General features: G+C 55.0%; 6 protein-coding genes and 1 non-coding gene across 7 annotated transcripts; 3 read left to right on the top strand and 4 right to left on the bottom strand.

Moving 5' to 3' along the window:
* Positions 1–1872: 1872 nt before the first annotated feature.
* Positions 1873–3612, bottom strand: CHGG_08025 (uncharacterized protein; the record flags this gene model as incomplete). Its single annotated transcript, XM_001225680.1, has 2 exons — positions 1873–1956; positions 2041–3612. 2 exons carry the CDS (start codon positions 3610–3612, stop codon positions 1873–1875), a joined length of 1656 nt encoding a protein of 551 aa, XP_001225681.1.
* A 1357-nt stretch (positions 3613–4969) lies between these two features.
* Positions 4970–8163, bottom strand: CHGG_08024 (uncharacterized protein; the record flags this gene model as incomplete). Its single annotated transcript, XM_001225679.1, has 7 exons — positions 4970–5061; positions 5290–5794; positions 5897–6699; positions 6807–7227; positions 7292–7700; positions 7889–7961; positions 8073–8163. 7 exons carry the CDS (start codon positions 8161–8163, stop codon positions 4970–4972), a joined length of 2394 nt encoding a protein of 797 aa, XP_001225680.1.
* Positions 8164–9326: 1163 nt separating this feature from the next.
* CHGG_08023 (uncharacterized protein) lies at positions 9327–9914 on the top strand (the record flags this gene model as incomplete). The annotated part of the gene is made up of 1 exon (XM_001225678.1): positions 9327–9914. The coding sequence occupies one exon, from the start codon at positions 9327–9329 to the stop codon at positions 9912–9914; it is 588 nt and encodes a 195-aa protein (XP_001225679.1).
* A 227-nt stretch (positions 9915–10141) lies between these two features.
* On the bottom strand, positions 10142–11110 carry CHGG_08022 (uncharacterized protein; the record flags this gene model as incomplete). Its single annotated transcript, XM_001225677.1, has 3 exons — positions 10142–10449; positions 10616–11051; positions 11108–11110. The coding sequence occupies 3 exons, from the start codon at positions 11108–11110 to the stop codon at positions 10142–10144; spliced, it is 747 nt and encodes a 248-aa protein (XP_001225678.1).
* A 1734-nt stretch (positions 11111–12844) lies between these two features.
* CHGG_08021 (uncharacterized protein) lies at positions 12845–14009 on the bottom strand (the record flags this gene model as incomplete). The annotated part of the gene is made up of 2 exons (XM_001225676.1): positions 12845–12953; positions 13027–14009. The coding sequence occupies 2 exons, from the start codon at positions 14007–14009 to the stop codon at positions 12845–12847; spliced, it is 1092 nt and encodes a 363-aa protein (XP_001225677.1).
* A 463-nt stretch (positions 14010–14472) lies between these two features.
* Positions 14473–15402, top strand: CHGG_08020 (uncharacterized protein; the record flags this gene model as incomplete). Its single annotated transcript, XM_001225675.1, has 2 exons — positions 14473–14669; positions 14724–15402. 2 exons carry the CDS (start codon positions 14473–14475, stop codon positions 15400–15402), a joined length of 876 nt encoding a protein of 291 aa, XP_001225676.1.
* A 451-nt stretch (positions 15403–15853) lies between these two features.
* Positions 15854–15948, top strand: CHGG_11287. The gene has a single exon. It is a non-coding gene; the product is annotated as a tRNA-Ile (tRNA).
* The last annotated feature ends 2711 nt before the right edge of the window (positions 15949–18659 follow it).

The following is an 18659-nucleotide window of genomic DNA, read 5'->3' as shown; positions in this document are numbered from 1 at the left end:
GCGTTGGCCGCATCTTGTTTCAAGAGCCTGCCGCAACCGCCCGGTGAGGCTTTTGACCACGCCGTATTAAGCGTTAACCTGGCGCCGAGCGGTTCGATAAGATGCACGTCTAACTCGACCGACACCGTCATTGGCTTGCTCTGAACCCCGCCAAGACAGAATCACCAACTGTTCAACAGTACCTGCCACCGCTGCACACAGTACCTATGTATCTGCCGCCGAGCTGGTCTCCGTCGAGGGCCAACATTGACACCCATGATTGATAGCAGGAACGAAGGTGGAAGATGTTGGTGAAGAGAAAGGAGTATAAGAAAGGCTGTTTCGCAAATATTCTTCAACCCGTGGTGAACCCCATCCCCATCCACTCACTGTATTCAACCAGGGATCACCCCCGCATCCTCTCCTGCTTGAGACTCGGGTACGGAGGCTTCATTGCGAAACTGGGCGAAAACCCAGATTTTCAATAGATACACCCCGCCCGTCAGATTTCAGCCTCACCCACCGATTCCATATTCCCACTTTGCAATCGCTTTTCTACAACTCCTAACTACTTTTTATTCCACAAACCACCATCTTCACCTACCCCGGTCTCTCTCGCGCGCTTCTGAGCCCAATGACACCCGTTCAGGCCCGGTGGTGCGTTTCTCGCTGCGCTTATGGCAAGCTGGTTTCTTGGATACTAACATTTCATTGGTCTTGTATTTGTCGATCGCACCTCCCAATCAGAAACCCAAAGTTTCATGGCCATGACTCAATTCTGCTAATTGTAAGATGGGGAGAAAGGAGGAGAAGCTGGAAGAGCTCTCGCGGTGCAAAGGCGAAATGCAAGAGCAGGTGGTGCGTGCACTCAGTGACCGGTGCTGCCACATGCACTCCGACGGCAGGCGCCGTCACATTCCCCCCCTCCAAAGAAGACTAGGTAGTCCTCGAGGGTTGCAACTTTCTTCTAATCCCTTTTCCTGCCAAAGATAGGCTCCACATCGGCGTCGGCGAGGTACTCCCTACCCGGTACAGGAGTGATTTTAGATTCTTGAAGGTGCTCTTCTCAATAATGTAAGTGGCGATTGCCACAGCACGGGTCTGGTTGTCGAGTTTCGGTCATGGCGTCTGCTCTGTGACAGAGCCTCTGTCCCTCGGTGGTGCCGCTGTCGTAGGCGCGCTCCGTCAGCTCCAGCGGCTTCGACTACCAGGTGGACGAACTGAGCTCAAAAGCCATGATTGTGTGAAACCAAATTTGCTTTAGGAGGTTGGCGCGACTGGAATAATGCGTGGAAACGTTGGTGGAGGGGATGTAAGTAGAGACGAGCGCGCTTGGAATTTGGAAGCGGGCTTGAACGGATGTGATTGAGCTCGGAAGCGCGTAAGGGAGAAGAAGTGGCGGTGGCCGAAAAAAAACTCGCTTTGTTGCAGAATGTATTTACTGGATGGGGAAATGCAAATATGCTAGCTAGCTAAAATTGCCCGGGCGTGAACCGAATGATGGAATTTGGGTTCTTGCCCAGTTTCGCAATGAAGCCTCCGTACTCGGGCACTCTCTGGCCAAAAAAGCCAAACTCCAAGCGGAGGTGCCGCCGAAACCTTGGACTAGAGGAATGAAAAGAAAGCCATTCGAAAGCCCAAGTCTACTTTTCATTTGACTCGGTTTTCTTTTATTTAAATTATTTCGCTTGGTTTTCTTTGCTTCTTCTTTCTCTTTTTTTTCTTCTTGACATCTTATTCCCCTTTCGAGTTCGCTTTTTTTGACCAAAGTGTGTCGGGCTACGACTAGCCGTCCACGACTCCAACGTTCCTTTGAACACCACTCGCATTTCTCTTTATTTCCCACCATCATCATGGTTTCAAACAAGAAGCGGCTGTACATCGCCCTGTATCCTAGACGACTAGACCCCACAACCGGACACACCCCACAATCGGACACTTGGCGCCACCATCACCACCAGGCTCAACAGCGTCTACCTCATCCATTTCTTAAGCAATATACATACAAACTTGATGATTCTATTCCTCTTCTACCTGGCGAATAGTCTCTAAGCCACGTACAATTATTTCTTCGGCTTCCTTGACTTCTTGACTGTCCTGTTGTGTCTTCTTCTTTTTCTTCTTAGGAGACTTCATCGAATCCTCCTTCGCCTGGATAATATCCTCTATCCTTGTAAATTTATCATTGGCATTCTCTTTGACCCTCTTACGGCCCTGTGGCTCGTGAGACTCTAATTCCTTCGTCAAGTGGTCGACCTGGGCCTTCAAAGATGCCATCTCGGCATTCTTAGCATCCAAAGCCTTGCCTGCCTTGGCCAACAGAGTCCTTGTCAGCCGTCCACTAGCTTCCATACCCTCACTTACACCCTGCTGGTGCGTACGGATGTCCTGGCTCTTTTGAGGTGTCCAGAACTCAGTCCTAGGCTCAGGGGGTGGTGTTTTCGGCCGTACAGGGAGGGCCTGGCTTTCCAGGACTGCCTCGGGGTCATCCAGCACTTTGGATGGGTCTAGGGGCCAAATACCGGTGTTTCTGAACCCAGAGATAATATTCCTAGCTGACATTCCAAGCTTGGATGTATCTCTATAGCAATGGAGGAACCGTCGCTTGTTTATAGCAGCTGATGCCGTGAAGCTTGCGAGCGCCTTGGTAGCTTGCCGGAAATAGCTTTTCAGTGCTGAGAAAACACTGCGGTCGAGAAGCTGGGTCTTGTGGGAGGTATGAGCAGGTAGATAGACCAGCTGAACCTTATTTAGCCAAGCTGTGGCCATGAAGTCACCGGTTGTGTGGCTAGAGTGTTCGTCGAGGATGAGTAACCTCCACTCGTCACCTTGAGGCTGAGTTTGTGGTAGATACACCTCTTTCAGCCACTTCAAGGCAATCTGGCTATTGCTCCAGCCTGTGAGACTGTAGTCAAACTTCCAGTCCAGGAAGTCTACCTCTAGCTCGGCTTTGGGAGGGAACCATTGTCCCTGAAGGGAGGCACCGGTAAAGACTATAGTTGGCGAGAGTCGGACCCCCTCTACAGTACCACACTCAATGACAGTAACCCACGTCGTTGTGTCAGAGCTAGTTGTGTAAGCTCTACGTGTGAGGGAACTGCCAATAACCGTGCCAGCCGTGGTTTCCATCTCCTGCATGCCATGCTCGTCGACGTTGGCTATATTCGCGGGTATGATATTCTTGTCGCGGATGTGGAACTCCAGCCTCCTATAGAAAGCTTGGTAGGCTTCCCGTGTAGAGTCTTTCGTACGAGAGCTTTCCAACAAAGCTGATTTCTTAGTTTTGACAGCATTGTGGCGGCGTAGGAAGCGGTCGATCCATCTGGCACCCAGGGGCTGACGATCACCTCCTTCAGCCAAGATGGCCTGCGCGAAACCTACGACCTGGCTACGGCTAGGAGCCCTTCCAGACTTTTCTTCATTAAGGCACCAGTCGACCACAAACTCTTCTTGCACAGGGCTGAGCCGTTGATTGTGGGTTTTGGCTTGTCTTTGTGGTTGTGAGCCATGGAGTCGGTCTGACAGCGTGGAAGAGGGAACGCTGTATTTCTCAGCCGCAGAACGTATGGAACAAAGACCCTGTTGAATATTCGTTATAGCCAATTGAATAAGCTCTTCGCGGATAGTAGCCATGCTAAATTTAGCCTAGAATTGTACGAGTTGTGTAAAGTTGAAGTTGGTGATGTCCGAAATGGCGGTCTGGAGCTAAGTGTCCGGTTGTGGGGTGCGTCCGGTTGTGGGGTCCAGTCGTCTAGTGGGGTCACCGGAAACGAGGAACGAAAGTATTTGGCCCACCCTCCTCCTTTTATTCTCCATGGCCCGGATTTGTCACTAACGTGGTTTCATATGTACTAGATACCACTGGGGCTTCCTGGTTGGACCCAAGGTTGAAGACGGGGAAAGCGTTCCGGGCACGCGTTACCATGTGAAAAACAACCCCATGGGCTGGGTGTACGATGTGCAGTCCACCACCACCCTCCTCGCCCGCATCCTGATCGCAAAGATCGAAAACCAAGAACGGCTCATCGAAATCTTCCAGAACACGCCCGTCGTTCAGGGAGACCCGAGCTGGCGCTGCCGTACCTGGGTCCAGGCGGTCTTGGAGAGTATCAGAAAGGACGGCAAGGCGGTTGGAACGTCCAACCTGAGTTGAGCTGCAATTGAGCCATTCGCTCGTCAATACGTGGCGAAGAAGACCGAAAGTGGGAGGCACGGCGCGGATCAAATTGGCAATATGGACAAGCCGAATCCGACGTGGGATATGCTTGAGAACAGAGAGCTTGTGTCTTGAAATTCTGTTCCCTCCATTTACTTTGTCTTTGTTTCTTTTCTCCCATCTTTTGTTGTTTTCTTTTGCTCGGTTTCGTTGACCTCTCTCGCTTTTCATGAATTCTTGCCTTCCTTTTCAGCTTGGGTATGTGTATTTCCTTGGGAGAAGAGCGAAGGGAGCGAGGCAGAACGTGCTTAGACAATGGAATGTTGTCCATCTGCTCCATCTGCTCGGGGTTCAAGCCGGCAGCGTGGGTAATCGGGAAAAGCACGTTGCGGAAGGGTGTCTGGGGAGCCCATTAACGTGCCTTATCCGCCGTACCGGCCCCGTCCTAGTCGCCATCGGCTCCAGCTGCTTTCTGTGCTACCCCGTGGGGCTCGAGACGAAGACGTGCTCGAATGGGAGAGAGAATGCTGAGCAGGCCTTGGCGTTCACACACAAAACTACCACTGGCTGAGGCGTCAGATCTCGCGGCTTGTGCGGCTTGTATGACACGGCCAAGACGATCGAGGAAATTAAGGCGAAGGCTCCCCATGTACCCTTCACCACGTTCTATGTATTCCATGTATTCCATGTATTTGACACTTGGTGCGGGATTCCTACGAAAAAGACGATTTCGCATGGCAGTACCAGAGGCGTGCATGACCAAATATTTCTAGTAGATTATCATGTTTTCAGCACAGTATCATGAGGAGGATAAGAGAGACTAAATGGCCTCCGTCAGGTGCCTGTCCAGACACCCAGCGTGAGCCACGAGCATTGAGGAGGCGCGATGGCGCTCTGCAGGGCGGTAAACCAGCCCACCCATTTTACTGCAAGGTCATTCACGAGTTTTTAGTTCGCACAATAGGCTTCTGCAGGGTGGAAACGGGCCTACCTGTCTGCCGCGCGGACACGGCGGTCTGCAGTGTAGGAACCGCCCGTCTATTCGCTGTCGAGTTGGAGGATGATGGCGCAGCGGTCCTTCGGGTCGGCCAACTGCCTCACTATTCGGCAGGAATCGTTAGTCTACGGCGCTGAGAGTGCGCAGGATGGCCTACCTCGCACCGCCTCCGCTATGCCCTCGTGTATCTGTAGCGCTAGTGCCAGTAGCGGTTCGTAAGTGCCGCCGTGCTTGTCTCTGGCCTCTGGGTTAGCGCCGTTCGAGAGTAGGAACTTCGCCATGTTTTCTTCCCCCTTTCTCGCCGCTACCAGCAGCAGCGTCTCGCCGTCCTTGTTTCTAGTCTCCAGGCTGACGCCGCAGTCAACAAGCAGGTTCACAATGCCCTTGTGGCCGTTGCGCGCCGCCACGTGCAGAGCCGTGGACTGTTTCTCGCCGCAGAAGGCGGCTTTGAACTCCCCGCGCAGCAGCAAGGTGACGATGCCTTCATAGCCGAAGGTGGCGGCCGTGATCAAGGCGCGGCCGGCGGCGTCGGTTCTGCTGGTGGGTTCCGTGGGAGCATCGAGAAGGACGGTGAAGGCTTCGAGCTGGCCGCCTTCGGCGGCTTCGTCTAGCGCTGCGAGGCGATCAGACTGTGTTGTTGCTGTGTCGCAGTCGAGAACCGCCTGTAGCACATCAACGAAACCGTACTGCGCCGCCAGAAGTTATACCCGACCCCCCATCCCGTTTTTCAGCCCGGCTGCGGCTCCCCGTTGGAGTAGTTTGACGGCATCACGATGCCTCTGCCGGATTGCCGTCATGAGCGGCGTCCATCCGTCTACGCTCGTAGTCTCCAGGGGAATCCCTTCGTCTAAGAGCAGGGTCAGTGCCTCGGTGTCGTTGCAACTCGCAGCGGCGTGCAGAAGCGTCCATCCTTCCTTGTTCGTGAAGGTCGTGTCGTGTCCCGCATCAAGCATCATCCGAATGGTCGTGGTAAAGTCACGGAACAACCGCGAGTCCGGGGGCGACCAGCCATTTGGGTTGGCCAAGGTCAAGTAGTGGCCCATCTCGAGAAGGGCGCTTACTGTGGCGGCGTGGCCGTTGAGCCGAGCCAGCGTCAAAGGCGCGTTATCGGGATTGCTATCCAAAGTTGCCGTTTTACCAGTGACACCTAACAGCTCCCTAACCACTTCCGCGTTCCCCCGCAGAGCGGCCCTGTGAAGCGGTGACCGATTAAAAGTACTGTCTCGCGCACAGGGATCCGCCCCTCCTTGTATGAGTGAGGTAATCAGAGAAGGTGGTAGTCCAAGATAGGAGGCAGCTATCAGAGCTGTGAACCCCTCGGGGAGTTTCTCCCTGCCTGGATTCGCGTCTTCCCAGTAGAGACGGAACCATGTCAGAAAGTGAGGCGAGGTCGGGTTGCATAACGCAATCACTGAGTCGGCCATACTTTCTCGCCCCTTGGCAGATGATGCCCAAAAATGCGTGACCCAGTGTCGAGAAGCATAGTTCAGAAACGGGTGGCCTTGAAGATACGGCTCGGCAGGGTCGTCTCGCCCCAGGGGGTTCTTCTCAAACTCAGGCTGTACTACTGTAGCAGGTGATTGATACAGGCCTGGGCCAGCGTGAGATGGGATTTCGGTGAGTCCCAGCGACGCTGCGCGCCGGACACAGTGAGGCGTTTGGCCTGGAGCATACCGGCCGTCTCATCGATCAAGCGGACAGTCGAATCCACCATGGTCACGAGTCCGCACGTCTCATGGATGATGAAGTCGTTTTCCCCGTCGACGTCAAAAATGTCTTCGCCCGCCATGGTGGCCAACACAGAGGCCATCTCCGCCACGGTCAATGGCTCGGCCGCAGCCACCACAATCTGCAGTACCCAAGTGGCCCTTTCGGGGTTGTTGCTCTCAAGGAGTATCTTCTTGTACACGTTTGCAAGGTCATCCGGGAGCCGCCAGGCAATCCCGACGACGCGGCCTCGGCTGACCCTGAGGCCCTTGTTGATGGCGCCGAGCGTGTGATGGACTGGCAGATAGGTCATTTTCGCGCTACTGAGAAGGGCGTCCCGAAGCAGACAGCGGGTAACTGGTCCGAGATGCGGCGCAAGGCTCTGTATCTGCGAGTTGACAAAGATTCCAATCTCGTGCGAGAGCTTGCTCCGCAGGGGGTCGCACTCTCACGGACGTGAACGGCATAAGATGTCTTGAATAAATCTGAGACCGACAGTGGATCCGATTGTAGGGCCGGCTGGTCAGCAGAAACTTGAGGTTGAAGGCTTCGCATTCCTTGGACCCATAAAGCCGCTGTAGGGCCCCCGAGAGAGCCGCCCATTCTTTCGGTCCGCACTCGTCCACGGCGTCGAGGAGACACACAATCTCGCCGACGCCGCGTTGCTTTGCCGTGTGGAGTAGCAGCTGCCAGAGATGGTCGAAGTTCCAAGGCGTCGTCGTCGTCTTTGTCTTGAGTAGCCCCTGGCTCTTGCTCGGGAGTGGGATGTTGTCTTGGCTGAAAAGTTGCAAGAGGATGCGGCGGAGGGCGCTGATCAGGCCTCCCTGGCATCCGGCTCGGCCTCGAAGAAGAAATAGCAAACTGTCCCGGAACTCAGACTCTCAGTGAGATGCTTTACCAAAACGGATTTGCCACACCCGGCGTCGCCTGATAGCCAGAGCAGCCTCGAGGACTTGCTGTCCCTCCATTTGTGAAAGTCGTCGTTCGAGAGAAACCAGTCGCCCGTGTTTTTCACCTTGTATGGGATTTTGTCCTTTGGGTCCACGTACTCCGGTAGCTCGATCCGACTCAACAATTCCTCCCGTCTCTTTTCAGGATTAGGGGGCGTGGCTTCGCTGGGTACTGAAAAGGGAGATGGTCAGGCTCCTCATGGCACAACGGGTAGAGCAAAGTGTTGAGCCCGCCAAAGCGACGACATTTCACTATCCATAGCGTGGCCGAGGCATGACTTACTCCCATTGTAGATGGTCACCGGCGCGTTATACTGAGATGCCGAGCCAGCTGCGTTGTTACTTGTGGCGGTCGATACAACGCTCGGGTCCATACTGCATCTTTCCACACCGGGTGATAGCGGTGTGCCGGCGCGCGTGATTTACAAGATGAGGGGAAATGTGATTTAACGTTATTATACGTTTTGATATCCTAATACGAACGGAGAAGAGAAGAAGGCTAGCAGCACGAGAAACTGACACGTGAAACAGTACCTGTAGGGAGGGGACAACTCTCCTGCTCGAGTTTCCGTTGCATGCTCGGTTGAAAGTCAAGCGATGGCAGTCCTCTGTTTCTTTGTGTAGCGGCAACTCTTCTCAGAAACAGGGAGGCCAGGAGGTAGGTGTCTGGACGAGATGGGGTGGGGGCTAACATCTCTTGGGGCGTGACCACCACATCAGAAAACAACGGCATGCATCTCGCTTACCCTCTCTGGCCACGAATCAGGGGTTTTCTGCACGCGCAGTATGCGCCTAATCCCCGGGGTTGACGATCAGTGGATCGCTTGAGTAAGGTAGGCTGGAAAAGATGAGAACTGCCAAGGAGGTGGTTGGGCATCTAGACTAGAGCGCCCGATATTTCAGCTGCTTCTGTCGCTGAGACAACAACTGCCGCTATAGTTGGATGGGCTGCAAGAGTGCCTTTCGGCCCAACGAAAGCCACCTTACCAAAGCGATCCCCATGCCGCCACGTCTATGTACCCATGGAAGTGCCGCATGCCTCATTCTCCCATACGTCAAATCAAAACGTCTTGATCACACACTGCCTCCCGGAATCGCGAAGAGTCATGTTCTCAAAGATGTACGTCAGTCTGTAAGTGGGCCTGACTCTACTCTCCTCCTCGATGATTCCCCGGCGAAGGAGGAAGCTGGAGATGGTGACATCAGGCGTCGACACGACTTCAGCTAGACAATGGGAGATGGACGCGTCTGCCCGGTAGTCGACTGTTGAGCTTCGAGGTGGCTGTTTGAGATGGGCCACTCTTATCGGCGGTCCTCATCAAGAATAAAAGAGCGAGGACGAGGCCCATCTGCGTCCTTTAGTTCTCTCTCTATCCCATTTCTAAGGACAAGCACTCAGAGTTGCCCGCCTCGAGCCATCGTTCCCACTTTCACATCCTTTTCAAGAACCACGACATCGCCACAGTACTCTCCCGAAGGTACGCCCTCGGCTCTCATCTCCCTATCCTCCCCGAACAATGCTAAATTTCCCTCCCAGATGGGCGTCATAGACATTCCCAAGGAGGCTGAGAATGCCATGGGGTACATCGTCAGCGCCAAGAACATCATGCGCGGCTGGATCACGACGTGGCAGAAGAGCACTACTTCCAGCAACGCGGTCGACTACAAAAACCGGGAGGCCGGAATCAACGCGTTCATCGCGCGGCTAGACAAGGTGTGGCTCTTCCTGTCCAACCTGCAGAAACAGACCGAGGAGCACACGCCGGCCGTCGGCGCCGCGCTGGTCACGCTGAAAGAGGTGGCCAGGAAGCTCACCAGGAGCTTCCCGTCTGGCTACACCTTGACCGATGTCGGCAACGTCGTCAGCGAGCTCGAGCAGGCGCGCGATGCCGTCCGGCGCGCGCGGCCCGGCGACTTGCACCACGCTGAGGGTAATAAGCAGCTTAAGGGCGGGAAGATCCAGATCAATGGCTCCCTCGCCGCTACCCAGAATAAGGACCGCCGCCTGGTCGTTGAGTCCAGGTTCAACGAGTCCAGTGATGGCACGCAGATCAACGCCCCTGTCTTTGGCACCGCGGATGATGTGCAGAAGATGTTTCTGGCCATGAATGGAGTCAGGGCGTAAATGGAAGAAGGGAGCTGCTTACCGGTGCTGCTTCAGAGGGCGTAAGATGAGAGAAGGGCGGGATTCGAAGTTCAGGGGTGGCGGGCGTTTCACTGATCGGTTTTGTAACCGTTGTCTTTTCATGTTAACCAGCTCATCCAACTAGTTTTTCTATGTAACATTTCAACTGAATGGTTTTCTAATAAGTGCTTTCTGGTAGCGCAAGGACTGATGTCGGTCGTTTCTGGCTAAGCTTTTGCCTGCAGGAGTGCCGCAAAGGCATCCGGCGACATCGCCCCGTTAATCTGAACGCTTTGTGCCGAAGCCTTATTGCCCTGGATGAGGTGGCTTGCCGAGTACCACTCCTGCATGCCCACAGGCCCGTTGATCTGGAGCGCCTGATCTGCTGTCATGTTCTCGCTTACGATGAGTTGAGACGCAGGCTCGTCCCCATTCGCAGGAGACTGGCGGCGGCCGCGGATGCGGCCGGGAGGCTCGATGGACGCGAGGTCGGCGGCGGTGATAACCAGTGTGCCATTCTCTGTTTTTGGCTCAGCTACGAAGTCACAGTCACGATACCAGATTCGAATACTCACCTTGGACAGGCCGAGTGCGGGCCAGCTTGCCAATAGCCAGTCCCTGGTCTTCTCCTACGACGGCTCGGACCGCAGAATCGACACGCTCGAGCAGGCGCGTGTTTAAAACCAAGGTGTCTTGCATACCCCGGCTCAGACCAACATGAGCGACGCTGATGCAAAGGCCCAAGTCGCCTTTAGCACGCCCAAGGCTCTCCATAGCCGTGCGCAGGTCTCCTTCATCCCGCGACCCGTGGGCGAGCTGGTAGAACATCTGGGAAAAGCGGCTGGATCTCTTGTCCTGGCCACTTGTTTGGATCCGGTTGAGGAGGTCGACCAAACCTTTGACGGACTCATCCACTGTGACCAACTCGGCGGTGACGGCGGCCGTCTGCAACGCCTCCTCTTCCTTGACCAGGGTAACGATGCGCTGCGTCTCAACGAGTACCTGCCCATGCTGGTCGAGGACGGCCGTCAAACCCTTTTGGCGCTGGTGGGCTGTGCGGAACCGGGCCGCCAGCGCGATGGCCGACTCGATTTGGCCCAAGACAGCCGTAACGGCACCGAGGATTTCCAAACCAGACTGCAAATCCGAGCCATCAGCTTGGGCGGGGAGGGTCGTCTGAGTGCTTCACTGACCATGGTGTTTGAGAGTGCCTCCTTGCCGCCTATCGAGATGGATTAGAGATGACAAGGACTCGGGGACTCGAGGACCGAGGCCAAGTGCCATTTCTTTGCCCGCTTTATTTTCACCTCTTCTGTCACACTGCAGTTAGGGGCTGGGCTGTGCATATTGGGCACACATGGTGTCCATCATGCGTGGCAGCCACACTGCCACCGCTGGGCTGCATAGTAATTCTTCCGTCAAATAGAAAAGAAGGGTGGCCTCACTTTTTATCAGCGCTGTCACTGGCTCATGATCCAAGTTCTCAGTCGCCATACTCCTGCTTCCCACAATTCTATTGGTTAGAGCCCTTTATAGAGGGTAAACAAATGAAAAGTACCTTACCCACGTAAAGAACATAGACGGGGGAGATATAAAAGAATAAATAAAAGACAATATATAAAAGGCTCAAGCCAAAGCTTCGAAACGTCGGATAAGGGATGAATAAGCCCGGAGGCCCCGCAAAGTAACGGAATGACCTCTAACATGAGACACAAGCACACAACCAAGAGATTCAACCACTTCAAACGAAAAACGCCAATATTAAGGGGGCAAAACGCGAAGAGGTTTGGGGGTTCCAGTTGAGATTTCCAGCTCCCAAGGAGACGGCTCCAAGAAGATAATCCTAGCCGCCTCGGCTGGCTTACCATACGCCTTCCCTACCGCCTGGCAGCCATTGGCAATGTCCATCATCACCCCCTTACCTCCCATAACGACACTGGCTACTCAGCCGAGATGTCGATCCCTCTTGTGCTGTCTTGCCTGCGGGCTGTATGGCATGCGCCATGTGGGCCCACAAAGAGCCATTTCCGGCCCCGAACGCCGTAGTGTACGGCAGAACCTTTGGCGGTACCGAGTGTAATACGAGGCACTATGCCGTCCTTTATCTCAGTCGGGAAGCCCAGGACCACAGCTTTCGAATGTTCTGATTTCTCCTCTGCCCATACTAGTGTGACTTCGTCGCCGTATCCGTACTGGTACAACGTTGAGCAGAATTGTTTCACGGTTGTGTTGGTTTCAGCAACTAGGTAGACTTACCCATTTTTTGACTGTGCCAAAAATCTCTTCGTCGCTGCAGCGACCGACTTCCATTTGTTTGTCGAGTGAATATTCCATAGTTTCTTGGTCAATCTTGAATGATATGTTGCGTAGGAGTTGCCGAAGAAGCAAAAAAGCGGGAATTCGAGTTAGTTATAGAGTCGCAAAAAGAGTACTGAAATCGAGGCGATACCCAAGGCTTTTGTAGCATGGGCGCTGGGGGGGTCGAGCCTAGTTCGGATCCCTTACAACAAAGATTCAACTAATGACCAGGTTACGGTTGACTTCCAATGGTCATTTGTGATTTGCATTCCCAACTAGAAAACAACGTTTGACTCTTTGGCACCTGTGCCAGGGGGGATGATGTTGGTTATGTGACCTAGGGATGTGTTTGTAATGAAAGTTTGAATCGAACCCCTATTCTACAGCTAACAAGGATCTTGGGCTCTGCTCCAGACCAAAGTCCGACGATATGATACACAAAGACGCCACTAGGCTTGTATACGCGCTTAAAAGACCATCCTACGTAATAAAATAAGGAACCGCGAGCAGAAAACAGCTGACGGCTTTCGAGGCAAGTTCGGAAGACTCGAGCGTGACCTCAGCAACTGACACTGCCTACCGGTTCACCATGCACCGCGGGCCGCGGCTGGGATAATTTAGAATACAAATACTCATGATATCGCCGAAGGCGGGATATTGGCCTGAGCGCGACTGGCGTTGACCGCCTTCTCCCATCTAGGGATCCGAGCGTTGGAGCTCTGGCAGTAGTTGAGCTGCCAACTGGACAGATACGTAGCTGCAGCATCAATCAGCATGCCGAATCAATCCCGCGTTGGCATTCCCCTGTACTCACTCTGCATCGCCGTCGTCCGCTGACTCGGCGTCTTCGTCCTGGCCAGGTTTTCGCAGGGCGTAGTGGGAGTCGGTCAAAGAGTCCGGCTGACTGGGCGTTTCCAGTAGCTCGGAGCCGCTCATTCCGGCGTGGGGTTGTGGTTGAGTGGATGGGGTGGCCATATCCGCCTCGGGTTGGAGTTGAGCCTGGGGATGTGACTTTGGTTCGAGCGGAGCACTTCCTTGATCTCCCGCTGTAGACGAGGTACCGTAAGAATTGCCATTAGGCCTATCGCCGTCTGAAGCCGGGCCGACACCGGTTGTTGGCGGCGGCGGAAGCTGTTCCTTGGCTTTGCGTTTTCGATTCGGTTTCGGGCCGGTATAAAGGGAGCAGCTCGAGGTGTTGTCGAACCACTTGCAATTCGAACAGCTGTTGTGGTAACTCCCCGGAAGCACGCGGCAGCTCAGGAAGGGGCCCAGGGCATATTTGGAACGTTTCTCGGCGCACTGGGCGCATGCTACGGCAGCGTCTTGACCTCGCGAGTGAATCAACAATCCGTTGACGTAACTTGGTCTCTGGGAGGCGATGTGCTTGGCGGTGATCCAGCCTTGCACGAAAAGGATGGTCTCGCGGCTGGGCATGCGGAAGATGTTGCGCTGAGTGTCGTGGACGAGGGACTGCTCTGTCAGAGCATCCCGGATGAAAATCGAGACTGCTGGCGAGGCACGGTCTGCTTTGGCTGCGTTCCATGCCTGTACCAATGCGTTATCTTCGTAGTCTGCATCACGGACAGTAGCATTTGGGCGACCAGGGGGACGGCCGCGGCGTTTCTTAGGGAAGGCAGCTGGGATGTCGGGGATGGGAGATTCCGTGGTGGGTATGGTGGGACTGGTAGTGGAGGTTGATGTGTGCGGTTGTTGGTGGTGTTCGGTCGACTGGTTCAACGGCGTGGTGTCCTGCGATTCCTGTCCTGGCACGTTGTCGCCAGCAGCATGTTCGGTCATCGTATCGCGCGCCGTTCCACCCGTCTCGACCATATCCAATGACTTATAACGGCCGAAATGATGGACAAAGACGGGCTACAAGAAAGCGATGACCACAACTCGGTGGTGGACGCTTATTCTGTAGGAGTTTCGCGATTCAAGTTGGATTGGAGGATTGGGGGCCAGGTGGGTTCAGGTGCACAGACCAGACGGATTCTTGCATTCTGGCAGCCTAGGTACTGGGCCTACGTAACGAATGTGTAATGGTACGGTATTAGCCGGGGTGAGACTGTAACCAACCAGCACCATCAACTCCAGCCGAAGAAGTAGCAGGTTGCCATTTGCGCTCGCTCAACATCCGCTGCTTCCGCCGACCTCAGTTCTTCTCTTTCCGGTTACCCCGGGCGCCAGCGACATTTCAATTTGTTGCGCATCGCATTTTCAACTGCTCTCCTTCAAATCCGAGCCTCGCGCAACCGGCGCCATGTCGAACCCCAACGCCCTCCTCCTTCTCGCCGACCACATCAAACTGTCCCTCCTCGAGCAGCAGCGCGCAAAGACGCTCAACCTCCGCCGCGACTCACAAGATGGCCACATCTCGCGTTCCCTCGACCAATTCCGCGAAGGCCTTGAGGCTCTCGAGAAGGAGCAGCTACGGCTAGAAGAAGCAGGCGACGAATCGTACGCCCCCTCCCAACATCTCTCAAAACCACCGACCCTCTAACACCCCCCCAGCAAAGCCTCTTCCCTCAACGACACCCTCACCTCCCTCCGCAAACAATACGTTGACCTCACCACCCAATTCGGCGGCCACGCTTCTAACGGCGCCACCTCCACCCTCACCCACCCCAACGACCCCTCCCTCGCCGCCGACTTCGCCCACGCGCAATCCTCTCACTCCGAGCCCTCCCCACCAACCCCCCCACCAGCAGACACCAAACCATCAGCCGCCAAAAAAGCTGTCCGCTTCTCCTCCCCCTCCACCGACCTCGAATCCCAAACCACCCGCTCCAACAACAACCCCCTCTTCCCCTACCGCGACAGCCCCTCCCTCGACGACGACACGGCCGGCTACCGCGACCACATCACGTCGCAAAACCTGTCCAACACGCAGATCCACGCCTACCACCAGCAAGTGCTGCACGAGCAGGACGCGCAGCTGGACGCGCTGGGCGCGTCCATCGCGCGCCAGCGCGAGCTGTCCATGCAGATCGGCGACGAGCTCGACGACCAGGTGCTGATGCTGGACGAGAGCGAGCGCGCGATGGACCGGCAGACGAATGCGCTGGGAAGGGCGCGCAGGCAGATTGGGCGCATTGCGAGGGGCGCGGCGGAGAGTGGCGAGGGGAGACAGATGACGGCGATTGTAGTGCTGATTATTGTGTTGGTGTTGTTGATTGTCATTTTGAAGTGAGTGTTGGCTGGCTGGCTGGCTGTGGGGTGGGGGGTGGTCTTCTCATTTTGCTGGGGAGGGAGGGCGCCATGTTAGGGGTTCGAATACTGCTGCTGCCGCCGGAGCAGGGCTCGGGTGTGGCTGCTCCTGCGGGCGGGGGATCCGAATGTCTGTGTATACTGACATGGGCTGGGTGGGCTGTTTTGCTGATGATGTATGGCTTGGTTCGCTCATGGTATGGCGTTTGGTGTTCAGGTAGATGGCTGCCAGCTAGCTGGCGGTCTTTTGAGTTGTCTTCTGATACACGGTGCGACACAGCAGCACAACGCACGTTTTATTATCGTCCCACTCATTGACATGCAATGACCTGCCGGGTATTTTTGGTTGTTGTTATTCAGCATCCCTCCAGGTCCCGCCGACTCGTCTCCGCTCATGGACGCTCCATCCGCAGGGTATCATCAACAATCCACAAGCCCGATTAGCTCAGCTGGTTAGAGCGTCGTACTAATACCGGTTGCACCTGTATATGGTATGCGAAGGTCAACAGTTCAATCCTGTTATTGGGCATTATCCATTACTTTTGTTTGCGCTGGACACATGTCTGTTTTCTTTTTGTTTTGGTGTTGGAATGATTCTGAACTTTACTAGCCCCTCATTCAGGGGTCAAAGGGTGGTTGAGGGGTAACACCAGTGATCCGACGACCAAGCACTCAACAACAACCACGACGCGTACCACAGCATAACAAATACGGTTCAATTAATGTAATTGCATCGAATCTGCCTTCCTTCTCCCCATCATCATAGCAACTTACCCTCAATGAAGGTTAGGCAACGCTGTACACCAACGTTTGTTCCCTCCGCATCCCAAAACCAACTCCCCAACTCCTTTCCGTCCTGTGACTTACCGAATCACCATTCCCTCCCGGTCAATACCTTCCAAGAACTCTAAGATGGGGCTCCCGCCGAGTACCCCCGCCACGCCAGCCGTTCCCCTTTTGTCTGCCGCCCAAACCTCGTGAAACTTGACGCTTTTATCACTGGACGCAACCAATAATGCAACCTTCCTTTGCGGTGCGACTGCGGTCCTGGACCCCTTTGCGATTCTTTCCGCCCCGAATTTCTCTCCCAGCTGACTTCGCATCGTCGGGCCCGCAGGGGTACGGGATGGCATAGAGCGCGCGGTGCTCGCCAGCCCAGGGGATGGCAGCCACCTGGCGGCACTCTGGCCTAAGAGAAAGACGGCGATGCGTACCGGATGGTCCGGGTTGGGCGTAACCAAACGTCGCTGCGATTTCGCGTCGAGTTGTAGACCAGATCAGGCTGGTTACTTGGGCAGAGACCGAGATAGAAGCCAGTGCTGCACCGGACCCGGGTGGTGGAAAAAGTGGATGGCACTTGTCGTTGGAGCCCCCGCCAGTGGCTACCAGACTGTCTTGCCAGGGGACAGAATGCAATAGCCTTGACCGCGGCACCGTGAACCCACCGGTGCTTCTCCTCACCGGGACCAATGCGTGTGACTAACTGGTAAGGAGCGCTTTTCGTGACCTGGAACCTCGGTTCCCGCCTCTGAAAACTCGCTCAGCCCATGGGAATGGGCCACTGTTGATGACTCAATTTGGTCCTCGTGGTCGGGAGGACGGGTTGGCCGGTGGGCTTCAAGAACCTTGGCGGTTTCGAACAGGCAACAAATGTTGTCATTCCCTCCTGTGCCAAATACGTCTCCGTTCTTCGACCACGATAGCCCACATATTTGCTGGGAAATGGACCCAGTAAGCGGCGTTAGCAACGTTCAAGTCGCCGGGCCAGTTGTCTGCGTTCTACTTCCGCACCTCTCCGGCCACTCAACGGGCGTAGTAGTTGATTACTCCAGCTTTGTCGCCGACAAGGAGGTCCTCGTTTTTGACAGGAATACCGGGGTTAACACGGTTCTAGAAGGCGGGATGGTGCACACCCGCTTTCCAGCTCAGACAAGCAACGGCGGAGGGCTGAATAACGTCAAACCGGGGTCTCGGAGCGGAACGTAGGGCAGATGTATCCCGGATCGTCGTACAACGACAGCAGGCCCAGCGTATTGTCAGACCTTCCGAAGGCCAAGATAGATTTGCATCCCTCAGCTGATGAGAATGACAAGCTGGTCAGATAACAATCGGGATCGATTCCAGCATTGAGCAGCTGCACCCCCCGGGTTTCCGACCACCCGTAAAGGAGGTTACCCAGACCAACTGCCAGCGTACGGGAAGTTAGAGAGTATGCCAGTATGGAGCAGTAAAAGTCATCTCGCAAATTCGGAGCGTCGAGCACCCTGTGAGCGTCAGCGTGCCCTGGCAGCCAGGCCCGAATAGGGCTTGTAGACTTACTTGAATGAAGCAGTCGGCAGAGCCCGATTCCCGAGTGGCCTTTGAGATTTGAGAAATAGAGTCCATCGTTGATCCACTCTGTCCCCGCTCCAATGCGAAAGAGAAGTACCCTAGCTTTTTGCAGTAGCCGTTACGAGTAGACGAGCCGAGTTGACACCAAGGATACGCTCTGCCCGAGTCGAGGCCAAGAGCAGCCGCGAGTCAGGCCTTGTGCTTCTCTACCTCCTCCTCGCTTCTCAGTCTCGCGGTTGAGAAAGTGATTCGAGAAGAGGGGGGCGTTGGTTCCACTTCTGACCAGTTGGCCACGACCGTTGTTAACTGCGGTCCCTCCTAGGCCAACAGTCCAGGCTGTGCTGACATCAAGGTGGGCGTCGTTCCCATCATTACTATTTTGGTCAAGCGGGCCAAGCACATTTCCCACTAAGCAAAGTCAGCATCAAACGCAGCATAGTATGCAGCTGGGCGTGGCTGACCTTCATTCCGGCTCGCAACGACTTCGGCGCGTGACCGAGAGCGAGATTCTGGCCCTAGGGGTGTCACAACCCTTCGGCGGTAGACAAAAGGATCTTCGGTGGTTGCGCTATGTCGGATAAGCCGCTCGCTTGTCGTTAGCTCCTGTGGTGGTTTGCCGGTCCTGAACCTTTCGGAAGCAGTTCTTTCTTGAGATCTCCCAGGAATAAATCGATCGAAATGGCGTGGGGGAGCTTTATAAAAACCCCGTTGCGGAAATCTGGCACGTGGGAGGGAGTAAAACGAAGCCGGCAAGGCTGGGCGGGTGCGTGGCACTCGCTGCGGAAGTGTGGCCGACCGCCTGCGGAGAAGCCCTGTTTCCTGAACAACTGTAGGCGACGTGAGAAGAACCGACGGGAAATCTGTGAGTGAGTTCTTAACGTCACTGGTGAGGAACGGGTCGTCCGAGTG

The sequence above is a fragment of the Chaetomium globosum genome, genomic scaffold (assembly GCF_000143365.1).
Source record: "Chaetomium globosum CBS 148.51 scaffold_5 genomic scaffold, whole genome shotgun sequence".
Lineage (NCBI taxonomy): Eukaryota > Fungi > Ascomycota > Sordariomycetes > Sordariales > Chaetomiaceae > Chaetomium > Chaetomium globosum.
This window is presented reverse-complemented; position numbering and strand designations above follow the sequence as displayed.